Genomic DNA, 20,193 nt, shown 5'->3' with positions numbered 1-20,193 from the left:
TTGTTTCAAAGGACCTAAGGGTTAATTCATTTATTGTACGACCAATCTCTTCATTTTGTTTCATGCTGTTTACTAAGTTGACACCATTTCAATAATACTTGTGTAGCAGGGCCAGTAAAAATGGACTGTTCTGTATTATAATTACCGGTATACAACATCTGTGAAATGATAAATATCTGACGTGTCCTTTTACTATCAAAGGGTGGAACAAAAATGTTTGCGTTCCCCTTCTTTTGAAGTCCATGGAGCGGTAAGTATTTTTCGAGCTGGAAAATGTGGTGTAATCGTGTAGAGCATGACGATAGAGTCGCGGGGCGACTACGTCATGGTGTGCCTCGAGAGCGGGAGACGAGAGAGTGACTGGAGATGATATACGCTTCGGGAAAGCAAAATAAAAGTTATCCACGTTAACACGACAGCTGGACTCACATGTGCCTCACTTGATAACACGACAGAAAACAACTTTTGTTTTTATTTATAAGTTGAAGTATTTTAATACATTGCTGTGCCATATAAATCTTGTAGGGGCACACTGTATCACTCTAATTGATAGGAGGGCATTGTCTGCTAATTTTGTCAGGCTTTGTGATTTAGACGATTACCGGTAATCACAGCCAATTCAAGAAGTCAAGAATCATCAATATACTTAAACACAACGCAGTCGGACATTACTGGTTACACTTGGACCCCTATTTTCAAGAGACGCCATTGTGGCCACTGCGCATCCGTGAGACTGATTCGATGACTAAGTTTGATCAAGTGTGCTGTATTTATGACAGAATTATAATCATAATTTTATGCTTAGGAAATGAGTAACATTAAATGATGATGTTTATTCTCTTATCAGATAAAGTGCTTTGCAGTTGTGTGCATTAGTATGTCTTTGTCCACTCTTACCTAACCTTAAATACAACCAGCACATTAAAAGTCACAAGATGTACCCCCCAAACATCAGTGTTGCAGACGTCGAATAAAAGAGGACCTTGTTGTGTAAGACTTGAACAAGAGACCAGAGACTCATGGAGGAACTGTTAAGCACTGATTCAGCAGTCTGGTGTTCTGTGGGCTTTAAAAATAAATCGGCGCGCAGTTTAGAAGAATGACATTTGATTCTCACTTCAACCCAATATGAAAGGTACGTTTGTGAGTAATAAAAAGGATTCACATTCATTTGGATATGCATACAGAAATGGAATTTGTATGGCAGACTACTCGTTCCCATGGTGGCAGTATTTGAAGTACGGCAGGAACTTCTGGGTGCTCTGAATGAGTGTGAATCCATCCATCCATGTATGAGTTGAACATTTCGTACAAAGGGACCTCTGTTCAAATTCAGAAAAACAAATACCGGTACCCTCTCTGGAACCGCTCTGTTGATGTATTATAATTTTTTTTTATTTAAAGAATGGATTAAAACTGTGGAGGAACGGACGGAGCAAGTTGAGCAGGAAGTGCAACCAACGTTTTTCAGAAACAAAGACTTGGAAGACAGCATTGAATATCATCTTGGAACTGGAATTTTAATGAAACTATCGTCAATGCCATAATTTATAGGTATCTCCTCAATGACATCATAAGAAAAATAGGAAAGCCTAAACCAAAAAAAAAAAACAAATACAAAAAACACACCTCGTCCAATGAAAGAATGTATCTCCATGTTGTGTGAGTTATATACAGAATTGGTAGTCAGAAAAGCAAATAAAGTGTGTCAGATTTCTTAAAAACATGCCATCTGGAGAGTAATACTTTCTTTGGACAGTGATGATGTGAACGATTTCATGCAGTGCACACTGCAAAACACAATCTTGCTACAGTATAAGAAGCTCTGACTATAATCACAAAACTCAAAAAGTAAAGTTGAATTTTCATCTTTACTAATGCCATCAAACAGAAAACAGGCGCATACCAAACCCAGTCCAGGAATATACCATTTAAGCAGTGCTCGTACAATGCTGTTATGATCCATACTAACTGCAATATTTATATCTTTTGTTTCAATGTCAACTAATGGTAGAGCTGTTGGACCATCGAGCAAAATGGGGATGACTGACAATATCCCTTCTCAATAAGATGTCATGGAATGTCACAATAGAAAACTTTCAAGCAGGCACTGCTGGAAACGTGTTCTTTTCTGACATCGGAAACATACGTGCATGCTAAAGCAACCTCATCTGTATTTTAACTCTTTGTATTTGAAAGTGCTGCACTGTGCTCCACTTGATTTCAGCCCAAGATGGTTCAGCTTTTTTATTTTCACGGGAACACGTCAGTTCCAAAAGATACACACCTGACATCCGCAGTAAAATTTAAGTATTCTAAACAGAGATTGTTAGGCAGGGGAAATTCAAGACCAGACGTCATGTTGCTGGTGGTTCTTTTAGCACGGATATTTTGAGCTGCCACTGGAAGTAAATCAAAGGTTTCAGCAAGAGCATGAAATATTCTTTCACTCTGAATGTGCACTACGGGTGCTCTACAAATGTCAATGGTGGCAATGTAGGATTTGGTTGTGGCAATTTGTATCATTTAAATAGTGTACTCGAAACATCGCTGCTCAGTTACTTGCACGTGCACTTGCAATTACCCCTGCACAATCAGGTAGAATACCGGAAGAATGCTGTACAGCGTTGAGATGTTTTCTGGAGCTTCACAGGGGAAGACCCGTCTCAGATGGCATGAGAATTAAAAATGGCAAGTTGTTGAAAAGTCGATGCAAGTTACATGCAAGTATGAATGACTTAAAAATCTTTGCTATTTACACTAACAGCAAACCAACATCTTTTTTATTGCTGATAAATGGAACACGGGGGAACTTCAATTTTGTTCATGTTGATGTTTTAGAATGATGAGCTGTATGGGTGATTACCCGACAGCTCCTTCAAAGTCACTTGTGTTCATCGCTGCACTTCTGCCATCTGAGAAATATCATTTTCTTGGCTTCTGCCCCAAAGTTCAGGCAAGTTCACGTTGATATACTTTTGCCTGTTGGCTGACAGAAAGTGAACAAAGTCCATGGAGGCTTTCCGAAACTGTGGACACCTAATGGAAGTTACTGACGTGACACTTGACGTCATCAAGGCTCAGCACAGTACCCTGATCATTGTTGTCGTGTTTGTGCTTTTTATCAGAGCAGCCACACAGCTTGTACTTTATCACCTGAGAAGATACAATCACAAGGGTCAAAGATTAACTTAACTAACACGGATATGAAAAGTCCACACACCCCATTTGAAATGTTAGGTTCTTGTGACTCCAAAACAAAAAATCATTTCAAACCTTTTTTTCAGCCTAAACGTGACCTATAACTTGTTGTACTCGATTTGAAAAGGAAATTAACTCTTTTCGAGAGGGGAAGTATGTTACAGGGACAGGAAGGACGGAGGGAGACGTCAGAGCAGCTGTTACCGATGCTTTTTTTTTTTTTTTTCTCGGTCAATGTGCATTGTCCAGAGGAAAAAAAACCCAACAATAACAACAGCGGGCCATAGCTCGCAAGGGCAAAACGTGTAGCCTGCCGGTCTGTTCTAAAATTAGCTCACCGGTGATGAGACACTGCGCCTTACTACGAAGAATTAAAAAACAAGAATGTTCCTATTTATTAATTTAAACTTAACATGATGCCTTTTCTTTTACCCCTTCAGGGACAGCGGTTACTACAATGGACATTTATCGTGTGACCTGGTACAGGGTGCATGAAAGGGTTAATAATACCAAATATTTTATTTCATAAAATGGATTGTGTTCAATAGGGAAAAATTATATTACTGTATTTTAATGTTATTTGGGGTTACTCAGGCACTTTAAATGGGGTCAGGTGTGTGCCGACTCCCATTGAACATGGGTTTCAATGTGATTGATTAATTCTGAACAGCCACAGGGTCCGTTATGAGGCGTGCACGCTTGTGCAACCATCTTACCGTATTGGCCCGAATATAAGACGGCCCTGATTATAAGACGACTCCCTCTTTTTCAAGACTCAAGTTTGAAAAAAGTCTTTTTGAACAGCAAATTAATTTTTATACAGAAAATAATTACAGTAGATCTGAAACAAATGATTCTAACAATATATTTGAGAGAAAAAGCATGTTATTTTTCCTCATTCAAATCTTAATATCTGAACATTTGAATATGTAAACTAAGGTGCAATCACATTCGAAAATGAATGGCTTCTGGGTTTTGAAATGTAAATTACATCATAACTTCTCCTCAGCTGCCGGTTAACCTGGCCGATCTTCGGTCCACTTTTCTTCAGATTGTCACTACGTTTCTCCATTTTCTGTTATCTCTTCTATTCTTTTCTTTTCTTTCTTACCGGTATTTTTTATTTTTCTTCTTCGTGACAGGGGTTCACTTTGGCCTGGGGAGTCAAGTTCTGCATTCGCTTCAATGATATGTGGCGCCATCTTGCGTCGTGAATGGCGCCACATTCACGACGTGGACCCCGAATATAAGACGACCCCCACTTTTTCTTATTTCAATGCAAAAAACACCGTCTTATATTTGGGCTGTCAGTTGTTCATTTTTATTCTCCCTTTCAAAAAGATTTTAATATGTACAGGTTAGAGTCGTGATTGAAACCGTTTTGAAATGCTCCCTGTTGGACCTGGCGTTTGAACAAGGGTGTGTAAACTTTTTATATCCACTGCATTTCTTCATCAGTGACTCACCTCATAAAGATAGTCAAATATCTCCAGAATGGTAAGTATGCTTGCGCCAATGAAAAGTCCCATTTGACCACCAATATCACCTGGAATATTCAAAACAAGCCATGCATGATCATCAAGTTAAAATGATCGTCAAACCATAAAAAAACAAAATAAAAACAAATTGACTCTTTCCAGTGATAGACGATTCACAAAATACCATACCTAATAGTCCGGCCACTTCATAAGCCTTTTTCTGTTCAATTGTTTCATAGTTGAGAGCCTCAAAAAAGATGTCCAAAACCAGGAGGTTCTCCCTGCAGATTTCAGAGTTTAGATTTTTCATTTAAAGCAAACTGCAATTTTTCAAAACTGAAAGAACAATTCGAATGTATCTTTATAACAGGGCTGTGACACACTTCCCCATAATAGCCAAGGATCAGGAATTCTAGCGCACTCTTTACCTAATTTTGTTGAGTCACTCTGACACAAGCGTGACTTAAGGGGGTTGCCCTGTCCCATGCAAATTAGCCCTCTACATTGGGGCCGATGCAGAAAACTGCTTTTGTTACCACGAAGACAGCGTTGGTTGTTACAATGAGGTGAGTGACTATTGATTCGGAAGCGAACCTGGAACCCTCCCATTGAGATAAAAATAAGAGCATCATATGTATTTTAACTCAGGCAGCAGTTCATCATCAAGCCGCCATACTACACTTCTAAAGGGGTGTACAGATCAGTGCATGTGGTGCATACGGTGGATACATCACCCAAACAAATACCTGCTACACCACCCTGTCGACAATTTTGTACGCTGGTTATTAGAAGCGAGAACCAAGAACGATGAGAACGTCATCAGCTAATGCTGCAGCGCTGCCTACCTTTTGGCTTTTCCTTGACGGTGCTACACTGAAGTCTGTTGGCCATACTTCAGCCATCACTTCGTGACTAGCTTACTAGTCACGGAGGAAAAACTTGATGTTGGGGCGGTGTTAAGTATATTTGCCAAATTGTGACGTCACAATCGCTCAACATTCAGAACGACGCGCTGACGGACACATTTTCAGAAATGGGCAGCTAACAACAGATTTCCTTGCTTATTTCATTTCACAGTTGACGGACGGGCAGGCATTCAGAGAGCCGTCCTATTGGAATACGCATTTCAAAAGTTTTCGAATGAAACAGACCAATTGTTCAAAATTGGTTGGTACTTACTTAATGTACTGCTCAGATTTGTTGTATTTCTTTGCAAGATATTTAGCAGAGGCCTTACTGGGGATTTTTACAAAGGACAGTTCTTTACTGTATCTGGTCATGTTGCATGGTGTTTCACAGAGACAGAAGTCATTATCTCGCTGAACCAAGAAATCTGGAGGGCAAAAAAACAAAACAAGATATAAGATCATAGATTTATTATTTGAAAGTGTTCTGGTCGAAATAGGTCATGTATATGTATATAAAGTGCAGTAAGGTGTATGGGTCGAGACCAGAATTGAACAAAGTCTTTGTTACCCAGAGCGGGATCAGCACATTCTTTGTACAGCTCCGGGGTGCAGTAGGGTGCATCGCCTGCATTTTTAAAGAATGAGGGAAGCCAAAATCAAATTCACCATTTAAACCTAATCATCCAGCCCTGCTGTCTGCTGTTGTAATGTACACAAGATCAGATTTTATTTTCATCAGCAATGTATGTGGAAATCTTTGTTTATTGCAAAAGGTTCACATGCATTTTATTTCAAGCGTATCGATCATTGACGAATGCTTCCCTACCTGGCATGTGCACCATGCGGCAGTTGCAGTTGTCCACGAGGTAGCGTGTTTCACAGTCAATACGACAGGCTGTGATGCTGTAAGTGTCAAAGAAGTCGGAGTCCATGGGTGTCACCTTGCAGTCACCCCACGGTGGTGGGAGATATATCAGCTGCAACAATGCATAACCAGTGATTGCAAGGAATTTTTTTAAAGCAAAGTAGAAGAACAAAGATACTACACACTATCTATCTATCTATCTATCTATCTATCTATCTATCTATCTATCTATCTATCTATCTATCTATCTATCTATCTATCTATCTATCTATCTATCTATCTATCTATCTATCTATCTATCTATCTATCTATCTATCTATCTATCTATCTATCTATCTATCTATCTATCTATCTATCTATCTATCTATCTATCTATCTATCTATCTATCTATCTATCTATCTATCTATCTATCTGAGCTGTCAGTTTAGCGCGTTTTTATTGGCATTAATTTAAATTAATTTTAACGGGATTACATTTTTTCTCGCGAGATTAACTCGTTCACGCACGTTTGTTTTGCCAGCCACAGCAGCACGAGAAAGTTTACTTTTAAAAAGTTGCCAGATTGTTCCACTGACAAGACCAAAGTTACCTGTATATTTTGCAGTCATAAACTGAGCTATCATCATAGCACGTCGAGTCTGAAATACCACTTAATGGCAAAGGACACAGCTGACGTGAGTACTCCGCCCCCTCGTCTCAGACAGACAGCGATGGATCATTTCAAAGCGAAGAAAATGGATGACATGACAAAGAACAAATTTGCTGAAGCCACAGCTACCGGTAAATGTATGGCTACTGCATGCAAGCCTGTCAACATTGTCCATGGCTCGACTCAAGCTGAAATCATTCGCATTGCGTCTAACGACTCCACTACGGATTGCCAGCGAGAGCCTCCATTACAAGCTGTGTACAGAGAGTGTACATAGTGGAGAAGGCTAAGATACACCAAGCGGGAGAAGACACTGTTTCGGGAGAGAAATAAGAGACTAGGTTGATGAGCCTCTGGTGAAGAAAGAGCACGTAGCTTGTCGAATACGATGTATGCCACTGACACGATTGTTACTTGTTTGCAACTATTTTGTGTGGAAGGTTACAGTGTTCCGTGTCCATATACTGTAAATAAAGCGGGTGGAGCTTCTCTGTGTTCGTCTGACAGTGACGGTGAACTGAGGCACGTCGAGAGTTCAGGGTGCAGTGGTAGCGACCTAGCGAACACACTGAAAATAAAATGTCTCCAGTGTTGTCATCGAACCAAGTGTAGTCATCCGAAATTATGTCTACACAAAACCGTAGAGAGACTTCCACGCAAGAAGGACCAACACAATCAACATAGCCTGCCTGCTGTGTTCAAAGCAAACTTGAGAAAAACGAAGTACTAGTTTACCTTAGATATGCACTTTGTAATGTTATATTGCTCTGTTTTGATTCCATAAAAAGAGCTATTAAAGCAGCTTTTGTGTGACAAAATATTTTTTTCACTGTTGTTGATGGACTGTAATATTGTGCGAGAGATTATGTGTGAATAACTGCTCCAAGTGAAATATAAAAGGAAATTCAGAAACTATAAAAAAATGTGTGAGTAATCACGATAAATGTTTGGTTCATTTTAGTTAATTATGGCAGTTGCATTTCTAATTAGATTAAATATTTTAATCGTTTGACAACTCTACTATATTTATATACATCCATCCATCCATCCATTTTCCAAACCGCTTGATCCTCACTAGGGTTGCGGGGGGTGCTGGAGCCTATCCCAGCTGTCTTCGGGCAGTAGGCGGGGGACACCCTCAATCGGTTGCCAGCCAATCGCAGGGCACACAGAGACAAACAACCATCCACGCTCACATTCACAACTAGGGACAATTTTAGAGAGTTCAATCAGCCTGCCACGCATGTTTTTGGAATGTGGGAAGAAACCGGAGTACCCGGAGAAAACCCACGCAGGCCCGGGAAGAACATGCAAACTCCACACATGGAGGCCGGAGCTGGAATTGAACCACTGGACTACCGGGCTGCTCTCTCTCTCTCTCTCTCTCTCTCTCTCTCTCTCTCTCTCTCTCTCTCTCTCTCTCTCTCTCTCTCTCTCTCTCTCTCTCTCTCTCTCTCTCTCTCTCTCTCTCTCTCTCTCTCTATATATATATATGTATATATATATACAGTATATATATGTATATATGTGTATGTGTGTGTATATATATATATATATTAGAGCTGTCAAACGATTAAATTATTTAATCTAATTAAAAATGCAACTGTCATAATTAACTCAAATGAACAAAAAATTAATTGTGATTACTCGCACATTTTTTATCGTTTCTGAATTTCCTTGAACATTTTTTGTCCTATTTTTTTCCCCACTTTAATGCTCTCATCAACATGGAATCATGAATCACTTTTCTATGTGCCAAATGCAAATATTTACTGAAATAACAATTTCGATTTTCAATTTTACATGAACCTTTTTCTCCGGGCAGTAGGCGGGGGACCCTAGTGAGGATCAAGCGGTTAGGAAGATGAATGAATGAATGAATGAATGAACATTTTTCACTTGGTGCAGTTATTCACACATAATCTCTCACACAATATTACTGTCCATCAATAACGGTGAAAAAAACATTTTGTCACACAACAGCTGCTATAACAGCTGTTTTTATGAAATCAAAACAGAGCAATATAACATTATAAAGTGCACATCTAAGGTACACTAGTACCCAGCCTATAGTGGATTTAAACCATGGTTGCATACTTCATTTTTCTCAAGTTTGCTTTCAACACAGCAGTCTGTTTCTGTATGTTTGTTGAAGAATAACGAGACACCGGGCACCAGAGTTCATTATGTGCCGCTGTATTCGAAACTGCCGGCCGTACAAACAAGCACACGCACTTCCCCCGTGCTGCAGGGGCAAACCATTCTGAAAGGGGAGCGGGGGCGGGGGGTTCACTCCCCCTAACACAGTCAGGCTATGTTGATTGTGTTGGTCCTTCTTGCGCGGAAGTCTCTACGGTTTTGTGTAGACCTCATTTCGAATGACAACACTTGGTTCGATGACAACACTGGAGACGTTTTACTTTCGCTAGGTCGCTACCACTGTAGTGCACTGTCACTGTCACGAACACAGAGAAGCTCCACCCGCTCTATTTATATGGACACGGAACGCTGTAACCTTCCACACAAAATAGTTGCAAACAAGTAAAAATCGCGTCAGTGGCATACATCGTATACCTGTATGATACACAGAGAGAGAAGAACAGGTAACTTTGGTCTTGTCAGTGGAGCAATCTGGCAACTTTTAAAGTAAACTTTCCATTCATAAACTCTAAGTATCCGTTTTCGGTGTCTCGCGCTGCCATGGCTGGCAAAACGGACATGGGCGTGGACTTCTGCAGCGCGCTTGTTGTTTTGTTTCTGGTGTATTTATAGAGCAACGTAACATCCGCTTGTGACGTGTGCCGCGTTAATCTCGCGAGAAAGAATTCAATCCCGTTAAAATTCATTTAAATTAATGCCAATAAAAACGCGCTAAACTGACAGCTCTAATATATATATATATATATATATATGTATATATATGTATATATGTATATATGTATGTATGTGTGAGTCCTCCAGAAATAGTGAAAACTGTGTTGTTGTTTTTTTTAAAAATTGACAATACATGAAAACAAGCCTGAAGCTACAGAACATGAGACAGGAGATCAACATTACAGTTGGATCTGACACACAACTGAGACAAATCCGGAACTACCCTCTGTTCCTGACAAGAGACAAACGTTTGGAATCCAGGTGCCACTCCGAAACCGAGCTGATCGATGGTAGACGGTTCATCTTGACTGTGGATCTGCACTTTGACTCCGGCTTCAAATGACGTCTCCTCTGACGAGTGGCCAAGGAAGGAGTGTTAGTGCAACCCAGGCACAATGCTTTCCAAAAAGTGAACAATAACTCACCCGTTTCTCCCCAGACAGGCAGGTACTCGTCCTGCTGGATGTCCAACATGAGCTCCAGTCCATTACCCATCCCCCCCTTGGTGGTTATGAGGGGCGGACGATCCTTATCGCCGGCATTAAAGGTGTAGCATTTACCATAGCGAGTGAAGACCTGAGAAGATAGACCAGGGAGATGTTTTTTTCCCTGCAAAACCATCAATTGGCTTGGGTGAGCGATGAAACACTTTTTAGCGGTTCCACCAGGTGTCAGTGTTTGTCCCCGTTTGTGGCTGATGATGCAGAAACGAACCGGAGCCTTTCGGAGTGGAAAACGGGAGACGGCGGAAGACGAGAAAATCAAGCTGAACATTTTTACTCTTGTATTATCAAGGAAAGTGAGGTTATCGAGACCTGTTGGCTGGTGATTCAACATTCCTTTTACTTGCATGCACTTCAAGTCAAATGTCATGAACCTCCTGTTACTATGGCGACCAAGCTTACCTGCCAGGAAGATTGGTGCAATATTAACAAATGTTAGCAGAGGTTTGTAGGATGTGACTAAATGAACATACTGAAGGTGGACGCACATGAGCAACAATGTACCTGCTTTTTTTTCAATAAATATATTGGCGCCTTTGCAAGTCTAAGGTATCAGCCATACAAGGCGTGAATGTGGAAGGGAAGCAATGCAAAGTGAGAGATAGTCCGGGTGAGCGCAGTGGGGAGCTGCAGGGAGTCCTGCCATGACAAGAATCAACATTTTCAAGATTATCACACTTCAATATGACTGCATTGCGAAACACTCACAATACACCAGCATTGCTGCTTATGGTTTTGGCTATTTTTAATTGTAAACCATCACTTTAATCTCTTGCTAAAAAAAAAAAAAATTCGGAACTGACTATTGAGCCTGCTTTTCACTATGAACAACAATCTGCTGCATCTTTGTAGCTTCATACTTGGCACGTGTAGATTGATTAGAACGAATGTGCTGTCAGAAAAGCTTCAGCCCATCTGAAAGAATGAAAGCATGTCTAGTGTAGGCAACGCTGCACACCGCATAAGTTCTCCCGCACGTACTGGTACTCATAAATAAGTCAGTTGTGCATAAAGGTAAATTGGATGTGCATGACAGGTGCCTGATGTTCAGCAGCATCACAATTGATTACAGGGGGCCGCCACATCTTGTGGAACGGTCAATAGCGTGATGATAGCTCGGGATGCTATGTGTGAAAAAGCATCCAGCATGCACTGTACTGTATAGTATACGATCTGCATATATCTCATAAGTGGTTGTTAAGATGAATGCATAAATCACAAAGCACATGTGCATTACACATCATGGAAGTGTTAAAGACTGACATCAAAGATTGATCATTGTTTTCATTAAAGTGAATTTGACTTCAAAGTTGTTGTACTTCAGGTACTTTCCAGCTGCTTTTTCCCAATATTCAGCGATTAACTTACAGACGCAAGCCATCCGAGAATTACGCTAAATAAAGCTGTCCCTCACACCCAGTTTTGCTGGTTGAGTGCCTTTAAAAGCCGCCGGCAGAGCACTGTTGTCATCAACATAATGCACATAAATATGCATGTCTGGCTTTCGATGCACTTTGCCATCCAGTGAACAAGGTCTCTCTACAACTGTGAAAAGAGGTCTTTTCATCCATTAGTGCGCTAATGTTCATGGAAACACTTCAAAATTTTGGGAAGATTGAAGACACCGTGCGGGCAAAGTGGCGACACTTTTACTCATATTATGCTTCTTCCACAACTAACAGCATGGGCAAATCTCTACAAGGGGGAGCGGACATTGGCCCAATTGGACATTACTTGTACCGATGAATTACCTGTCCTGTCTGTACCCAGTAGTGCCAGTCATTGGAACGCAGTCCATAAATAGTCGTCAGTATCGGAATGATTTTGAATGGCTCTACCTCAAAGGGTGGCATCAAATTCCGCAACAATTTACAGTACATGCCACCCACAAACAAATAAAACAACAAAGAATTTCCCAGCATTCCAATCCCTCTCAAATATTTGATTAGACTGGAGACTAGGCAAGGTGATAATCATTCTTGGCTGGAACAGAGTGACACTCCACTGAGAAAATAAATCATAGGTGAGCGAATTCAGGCTAGAGGCTCAGTCAGAATGAAAATGCAAATGACTTAATGATCCTTCACAGACTCAATAGGTAGATGTTAAAATAAATAGAGAAATAAATCTCCCCAGAGAGTTGTTATTACGCACCTTCACTGACTGGACAGACTGGTGGGCTCAAACTTACTATCGTTTGGTCATGTGCTCTTATTCCATAATATACCGGTATTCATGATCAAACTGAGACCAACGGGTGTATCGACTGAAGATGTATCTTTCTTTTAATTTTCTTGTGGTTTTTGGTTTGTTTGCCTTGTGGCAAACGAGCCACTGTTCAGCTTTTTGACCTGCGACTGTTTACTTTCTCCCCTTTCGTGTCTTGTGTGCTCATCAAAGCAAATCTTAACAGGTGGAAACTCTAAAAATCCAATCAAATACTGAAGAGGTTAGTGTTTAGCGAAGTGGTCACCAGCGACTCTCTGAGTTACTTCTTGATGACTGATTAATGCAAAGCGCTACCAGTTTCATACACAGTTCTGAAATAAGAAAACAGAAATCTCTGATGGAGGGGCAAACGTTCAGTCTTTGTTCACCCATTATTGACAGAACACTTCCCCCGCGAGGAACTCTCGCTAGGAAACTAGAAGGGTTAGCAAGTAGAGTATGCTTGGTGACAACCTGAACTGATGACCATTTGTAGCTAACAGGTACACAGTTACACTCTGGTTGCACTGTATGCATGGCAGAAAAAAAAAGTGCTGTGTAGATTTCCTTATTATATGTTGGTACCCCTAAGAGACAGAACTCAGAAGCTCAACTCAATGTTGCCAGGCTTGGTTGGAAATATTCCAGTTTGTGTTGTAATAGAAGAAGGCTGAAACCTTTATTAACGTCCCACTCAAGGTTAAGAATTGATATTCCACTTTGTGAGAAGGCCAGCAGACTTGCGCCTGACTTTTAGGCCTTAAGGTAAAATTGGTGGCAGTTGCTTCAACATAACGTCAATATTTAAAGCCCTCCTCCAACTTTATCTGACTATAATTCAGATTTTTAAGAAGCTGTCCACAGTAATAATAATAATTAAAAATAACTTTCTACCACCTCCTGTGTCATATTTTTTGCCTGTGTTGAAACGCATGGCGTTCTTTACCCCTGTGGACTCCTCTCTATCTCCTGCCTCACTTCCCCACCCACCTCTGCTTCATTTGATGAATATTTCACAGGCCAATAGAGACGCTCTGCCTCTCTCATCTTAATCCCAGGCTCGGTCCAGCCTCTCACTACCTATCACTACCACATGAGGGGACTCGGTGGGTGTATGGATGAGTGCTACTCCTCTCTAAATATCGTGAGGGCTTCTTGACGCATAATAAAGCTGACATTTCTCTTTTTAAAGAGTCAAGTAGGCTATTATAATTCGCACACTGACTGGCTCGTTTTGTTTCTTATAAAACAAACAAAAAATAATATAATTGTAGTCCATGTACATCAAACACATTTTGAAACGTTTACATTTAAGGCTGTGGAAACTCCATTGCTGAATAAGCATTAAAAGCATGCACGCAAAACAATTGTCCATCGTTGCGCGATTATTTTGCATGTGACTGGATCATTGCTGCAACACTTGTAGGTGTGATGGTCAGCCGAGAAAAAGGAAGGCAACATTCCGACAAAACTAAAAAAAGGTTGAGGTTGTAAAGGAGTCGCTGAGTCCGATGTCTAATGTGTTGAAGAATTATGTGGAGATGGCGCTCTTTAATCCACAGGGAGTTGGTTAGGGGAGCAGCTGCCTTCGCCTTCAACACTACTAACAATCTGGTCCGTGAGAAATGCAATAAATTAGAATGATGTTTGAAGTAGTGCAGGATGATGCCATGAAAGCATCAGAGAGAAATGAATTCACGTAAGGGACTTTGGAGGTTGTGCATGGCAAATTTCACCGAGGGACACACGAGATCTGACAGCTGATTTAAACTGATTTTTGAAGTGTGGAATGCAAAACTGACCTCTGTTTTTCTGTTGCGTCAAGTTTTGGAGCTTTTATTTATTTTAATGAAAGCAGGGGCTTTCATTAAAACAAATAAATGAAGGTGTTTGTATGTCAATGAATCACTCTGATGGAATAGCTACAAGCTTTGAAAACAAACAAAAACAGCATAAAATGTAAAGCAATTTCCAACGGTATGTCTGTGGTTAATAGAAGAGACAAGCCAGCACTAATCCTCTTAATTCCTACTATGCTGGCTTTATGGTTACAGATATGGATAGCACTGCTCTATTTGGAAGCTGCACACACCTCTCATCACACTGTCTAGATTGTGACGGCACAAACAAGTTGCCAAGCAGCAAGATGAGTCCAATCATAATCAGCTCTTCATGCCACAGTCTTGCTACAGCCAATCAGTGGAATTTTGTTCATCTGGAGTGAAACTGTGGAGAAAGCAAATTGATGTGCTGGAAAAAACAGACTGCAATTTAGCAATCAGATCACATAGTTTTAATCAGTAGAAAAGACAAATACAACAGCTTTTTATGTCTTAATTTTTTTTATTGCAAATTTCCCCAGTGTGGGACAAATAAAGTTGATCTTATCTTAATTTAAAACACATTTAACGATGCTGTAAAGAGTGTTTTTCCCCATGCCAGGTCTCCCTACCAAATGTAATTTATAGCAGTCATGCATTTGTTGTCAAACTGACCAACATCCTGTTACCTACAGTTCAAATTATTTTCTGGCGTATTTTACATCAAGACATTCCTCACAGAGGCCACACACTGTATATTTGACTGATCTAGAAATCAAATCAATGGCTGTATTTCATATTTTTAAAAGTAAATATCCAAAGTGCCTTTCGGAGCACTTAATGGGGGTGGGAAACCAAAGCATGAACGTTACGACTGAATGTGTAAATGATAACAAGTACGGTAAAATTAACAATGACTATGAGGTCGATTCATCGGTCATCTGACTATATCATCAAATTTGAGCCCTTTTCACGATAAGCATAATTGAACATAGTGTTGCTGACGCTCATTCTCTCATGAAACAGTAAATGCTGTGAAATGTCGTAGTTGCGCAGAATAATGCCCTTGTGCCGTTTGTCCCCTACTTGTCGCTCTGACTCCATTCAATCCAATAAGCATTTATCCTGAGAAGATTATGTGATGATACCAAATCTCACGTGGCCATGCGCGATGGCCGCCAACATTTACATTCCCAAGACTGGTCATTTACAACCATAAGATTAATTGTTTTTGGTGTATGTCAGTTTCAGAAGTTGGCGCAGAATGAAAATATATCACAGTGTCAGCCTCCCCCCCCCCCCGCCCCCCAAGTCTTTCCGTTTCCCATTGGATGCCTCAACTTGCTGGTCTTTTGCTGTGCATGTTTCACTCCCCACCCACTAATCTCCTGCATGTCCATTCGTGCTAAACAGGCGTGTTTCCAAAGTTCATGCGCCAGCTACGCTGTGAAGAAAATGCCGGGCAGGCAGACGCAGGCACAGCAACGGCCCTTGTTGCTGCACTTCCACTGTGCAGCGACCCCCTGTCAGGGCCAGCTGAGTAAACATGGAGGGATAAACAGCCTTGGGGCCAGTCACGGAGGCAAGACATCTCCTTATTATGTCTGACAACATTCTCGGTGGCAGACAGTGGGGGTTAACTAGGATTAAATATGAATTTCTCAAGGGTGATGGAGAGGTTTAGACAGCAAATCTCTCTCTTAACCTGTTCGTGTGTTGGAATGCCATGGTGGATTCCATGCCAATAGGTTGACCTTATCAACTGCAAAACTTTGAACGTTGTTTTGTGTTTAGAACCACAGGTGGGTCGAGTAGCCCAAAATGGTACTCAGGCGATCATGCTGTTACTTGGAAAAAAAATAGGACTGGTGTACAACTAAAAAGTACCACACCAAATCACGTCTTGATTAAGTGAATCATATTCTTCAAAATACGTGAAAACGGTCTTTGGCACAAAAATGTTTGAAGGACTGCTGTTTTTATGAAAAGAAAAAAACAGACATGAATGCAATTGTACAGTATAAAGATGCTGAATATGAAATAATCACTTCAACTTCAAGTCGATTATATTATGAATGTACAGTACCACTGCTCATGGGGCCAACACCCCCCAAAAATGTCAGAACCTGCATAACTGGAACAAAAAGGAATAATATAGCCACTGCCGACTTTCTCTCTGGTCAACCGACTATGCCAGAGGAGACGATTCCTGGGCTGCTTGGGCTGTCAGTCGACAGACACCCTCACATTTCAACGGTCTGAATGGAAACGGAACCAACACTGCCTGCACCTTAGGCAAGCGACAAATTCAATTCGCCTGCAAATTCTGTTGCCGATACCCACAAACACGCGCATCGCCACTTTTCTTCGCGCTATAAGTCTACCGATTTCTGCAACTGCAAACAGAATGTTTGATTTCAATTTGATCCATAATGAAAAGATGATGTCATTTTTTCCAAGACTGAACAACTCAGATGCAGACTGTGGCATCTAAGAAAAGATTGTCTTCTTCTCAACGGCTCCACTCTATTTCAATTGAAATTCTGTTCAAATGTGTATGTGTGGGTGAGGATTATTTCTCGTGCACGTCTGACAATAGAAAGGGTATAATCAAGAGAATGCAGAGAGAGAAAATGAATTGGGCAAAGCTGACTAGCAGCCACCGACCATATCAGCTCATACTTGACTTGAACTCGGGAGCTCTAAGACTGAAGAGACGGAGAAGCTCTTCCCGTAATTTACCCTGACTTTAAACAATAGCTACTTCATGAAATGACATTAATTTACGGTCATTACTTTCTCTGAGTCGTCTTTGAAGGGCAAGACTGAATGAGCTCAAAACTGATTTATTGAACAAGTCGTGGACAACGTCGTGGTAACGTTCTGCGTTGTCCGGTACAACAATCAGCCTTCATTATGAAGAGCACCTTCTATAAGAAAGCCATATGAATATGTCACCCACAGATTGCGCAATGACGAGATGAAAACATGGACATACGGTAGCATGTCACAGAACTAAAAAAAAAAATAAACAAAAATAAACACACCATGCACAGATGCACAAGGGCAACGCAGATGATGTGTGCCAAACTTTGAAATGTACTCACTCTGAACTTGCTGCATGCAACACTCTCACAGAGTGTGTAGGCCTAGTTGAGCAAGAGAGGACTCTTAGGTGTATTTTGGGCAGACCTTTATGATTCATCACCCGAGCGGTGGTACTAAAACTGTTTAGCTCTGCGTGGGTTGAGGCGGGACTGGTTTCACACAGTGGATCTTTCTGGCGCAATATGAAAGCAGGGCTGCCTTTCAAATGTCATTTTGTTCCCTACGAGGCGAATTGGTGGAGCGATGGCCGGGTACAACCGCATCTCTAGTTTGATCTCCTTTGGAGAGATTTCCATGGTGATAGTGATGCCAGGGATTGTTGAGATCCCCCCCACCCCCATTTCCCCCTGATGGGTGCTCTAGGAAATTTAGCGCAAATCGTGAAATCATGTGTGTGTGTGTGGGGGGGGGGGGGGGGGGGTTCCATTTTGTTGGAGTTGACACCAGGCAACATGGTTGTCTCCTGAAATTGCGTGTCTGCCAATAATTTCTGAGGCCCTCTTCTGTGGAATTTGTGGAGTCATATTACAAAATATAGGTACGTCGAAAAAGTAGGCATCTGGTGAGTATAGCAGTCTGCATAATACTCTAAGTAAGTAAAAGCGCTGTGATGCCTTTACTCAATTCAACTGGAAAACTAGCCCTTATTAATGCGCTGAATCATAACAACATTCTACTTTTCTCAGCTGATGAAAGCAGGTCAGTGTGTAAAGTAAGTGTATGCACGAAATCCCATAATACAGAAAGTCCTCATATCACCTAAACTGACACAGCAAATAAACATCAAATTTGCTGACAACACACTCATCATGTCCTCCGAGCTTGAATAGAAACTCTTCCAAACATTCATATACTGATAGAGAAGAGATGGCATCTGAATGGCCATTAATGCAAATGGATGAATTAATTAGTATGGCAACAAGCCGTGGGGCAAGATGACTCGTGTGGCGTGTAAAAGAGGCCCAGGTGCAACTTCCCGCTGAATCTTGGGTCACCTTTATCAGTTTTCTTGCAGTCCCTTGCAGTGTCTTTCTTTATTTCTTTTGTGAATTAACGTCTTTTGCTTGATGTGAGGACACTTTCTCTATTTTGTTTGTGCTCCCTGTCAAAATCGGTTGTCCACCCTGTCAGTTTTCTTTTCAAATTTCTATTTATTTATTTGTAAGTTTTGCTCTTCGTCTCTTTGCTTTGCTCGAAGCGTTTTCCACTTTGGCTGTGAGCCCGTGTTGCAGCTTGTCTCGCGTGACTCCCTCTTGTTGGAGCTTTTCTCTCGAAGCTACAGAATGATGGAACAGTTTCTCAATCAGTTCCTTGCAAAGATCGACCATCTGGACTCTGTGGTCATCTTTTTGGCCAATGTAGCTTTGAGGCAGGCAGAATGAAATATGTTTGAAAGGAGACCTTCATAGCATATGTTCAGTACATGATGTTTTCATCCATATATACTGCAAGAATCAAAAACGATAGTTACATGTCATATGTGGAAATGAAGGCGCTTTCGGGGCTGACCTCTCTCATGCAAATGAGCCAACCTCACCAGCCCTTATTCTGCTGGCCCAATAACTAGCTCGGCTTTTGTTACAGTGATGGAAAGGATCTCGCCGGGCCAGCGTGTGTGTTCTGGGCACCATTTGCCTGTCTGCTTTCCGTGTTGTTTGGCGGCGAATGTGCTGTTGCATCTACAGTACATGCGGAAGCAGAGCCTAGAGTGTGTGACAAACAAATAAATAAATGGACTCCTCCTCATCCAATAGATGTTTTCAAACGGTACCAGTCATTAATGGTACTAGTAAAAAAACAAAAGAAAAAAAAAGTAACGAGTAAGTACTTTGTCACGTTTTGCATGATGGTAGTTGTCGGACCCCAAAAAGCAGCTAAGAGCCAAGGGTCAAAACGTGGTGGATTGACCAAAATGTATTTAACAAAAATACAGACACGAGTACAATGGAAAAACACTCAGTCGAAGTACTCAAATTTGCCCGGAAATCACAACGAACCAAAGTAACAAACAAAACTATGACAGGAAACAAAACATGACAGGAGCACACATATACTCACAATGACCCAACCAAGACTGACAGAACTCGGGGAACTAAATACAAGCAAAGTGGCGAGACAACGAGAAACACCTGGACAAGATGCAAAGGGTTGTGGGAGCTGATTGGTTCAACACAAGGGACACGGATGATGAGAACGGGTTGTGACAAAAAGGGCACATGAGGAAACAAAATGAAGCGTAACCAGACAGAAACATACTTGAGAGAAGAAGTGTGACTCTCAGGCACAGCTTTAAAGGACGCACAGCCAGAGTGTGCGTTCAGTGTGTCGCAGAAGCATATGAGGCATGTATTCAGGCTAACAATCACATCTACGTTGTCGCAACATTTAGAAAGCATGTTCACACCGACTGGCTTCCTTAAAAGGCTCAGGAAAAGCTCTCAAAACATGACGAGTCCAAATCATGCGTGAAACAAGTGCCTCAGGGGGCCAAACCCAGCCCGCCAGAGAATTTTGGTACCGATTCCTGTTGTAAACTCACTTAATACCGTGGCAAAGAAACAGCTGTTGAGAAAGCGAA

The 20,193-nt window shown here is 41.2% G+C and overlaps 1 protein-coding gene across 1 annotated transcript in view; it reads right to left on the bottom strand.

Annotated features, from left to right (window-relative positions):
- Window positions 1-2,756: 2,756 nt before the first annotated feature.
- Window positions 2,757-20,193, bottom strand: part of LOC127595537 (acid-sensing ion channel 1-like) — a 33,160-nt gene continuing 15,723 nt past the window's right edge. Inside the window, exons 3-10 of the mRNA XM_052057135.1 lie at window positions 10,402-10,552; window positions 10,200-10,327; window positions 6,414-6,564; window positions 6,156-6,212; window positions 5,859-6,012; window positions 4,869-4,960; window positions 4,668-4,747; window positions 2,757-3,156 (exon numbers count right to left, since the gene is read on the bottom strand). Of these exons, the coding sequence (XP_051913095.1) occupies window positions 3,040-3,156; window positions 4,668-4,747; window positions 4,869-4,960; window positions 5,859-6,012; window positions 6,156-6,212; window positions 6,414-6,564; window positions 10,200-10,327; window positions 10,402-10,552 (930 nt within the window). The 3' untranslated portion in view covers window positions 2,757-3,039. The remainder of the gene's footprint in view (window positions 3,157-4,667; window positions 4,748-4,868; window positions 4,961-5,858; window positions 6,013-6,155; window positions 6,213-6,413; window positions 6,565-10,199; window positions 10,328-10,401; window positions 10,553-20,193) is intronic.

Source organism: Hippocampus zosterae, chromosome 2, assembly GCF_025434085.1.
Source record: "Hippocampus zosterae strain Florida chromosome 2, ASM2543408v3, whole genome shotgun sequence".
In the NCBI taxonomy this organism is placed as follows: domain Eukaryota; kingdom Metazoa; phylum Chordata; class Actinopteri; order Syngnathiformes; family Syngnathidae; genus Hippocampus; species Hippocampus zosterae.
Note: the sequence above shows the minus strand (reverse complement) of the source record. Positions and strands in the feature narration are given on the sequence as shown.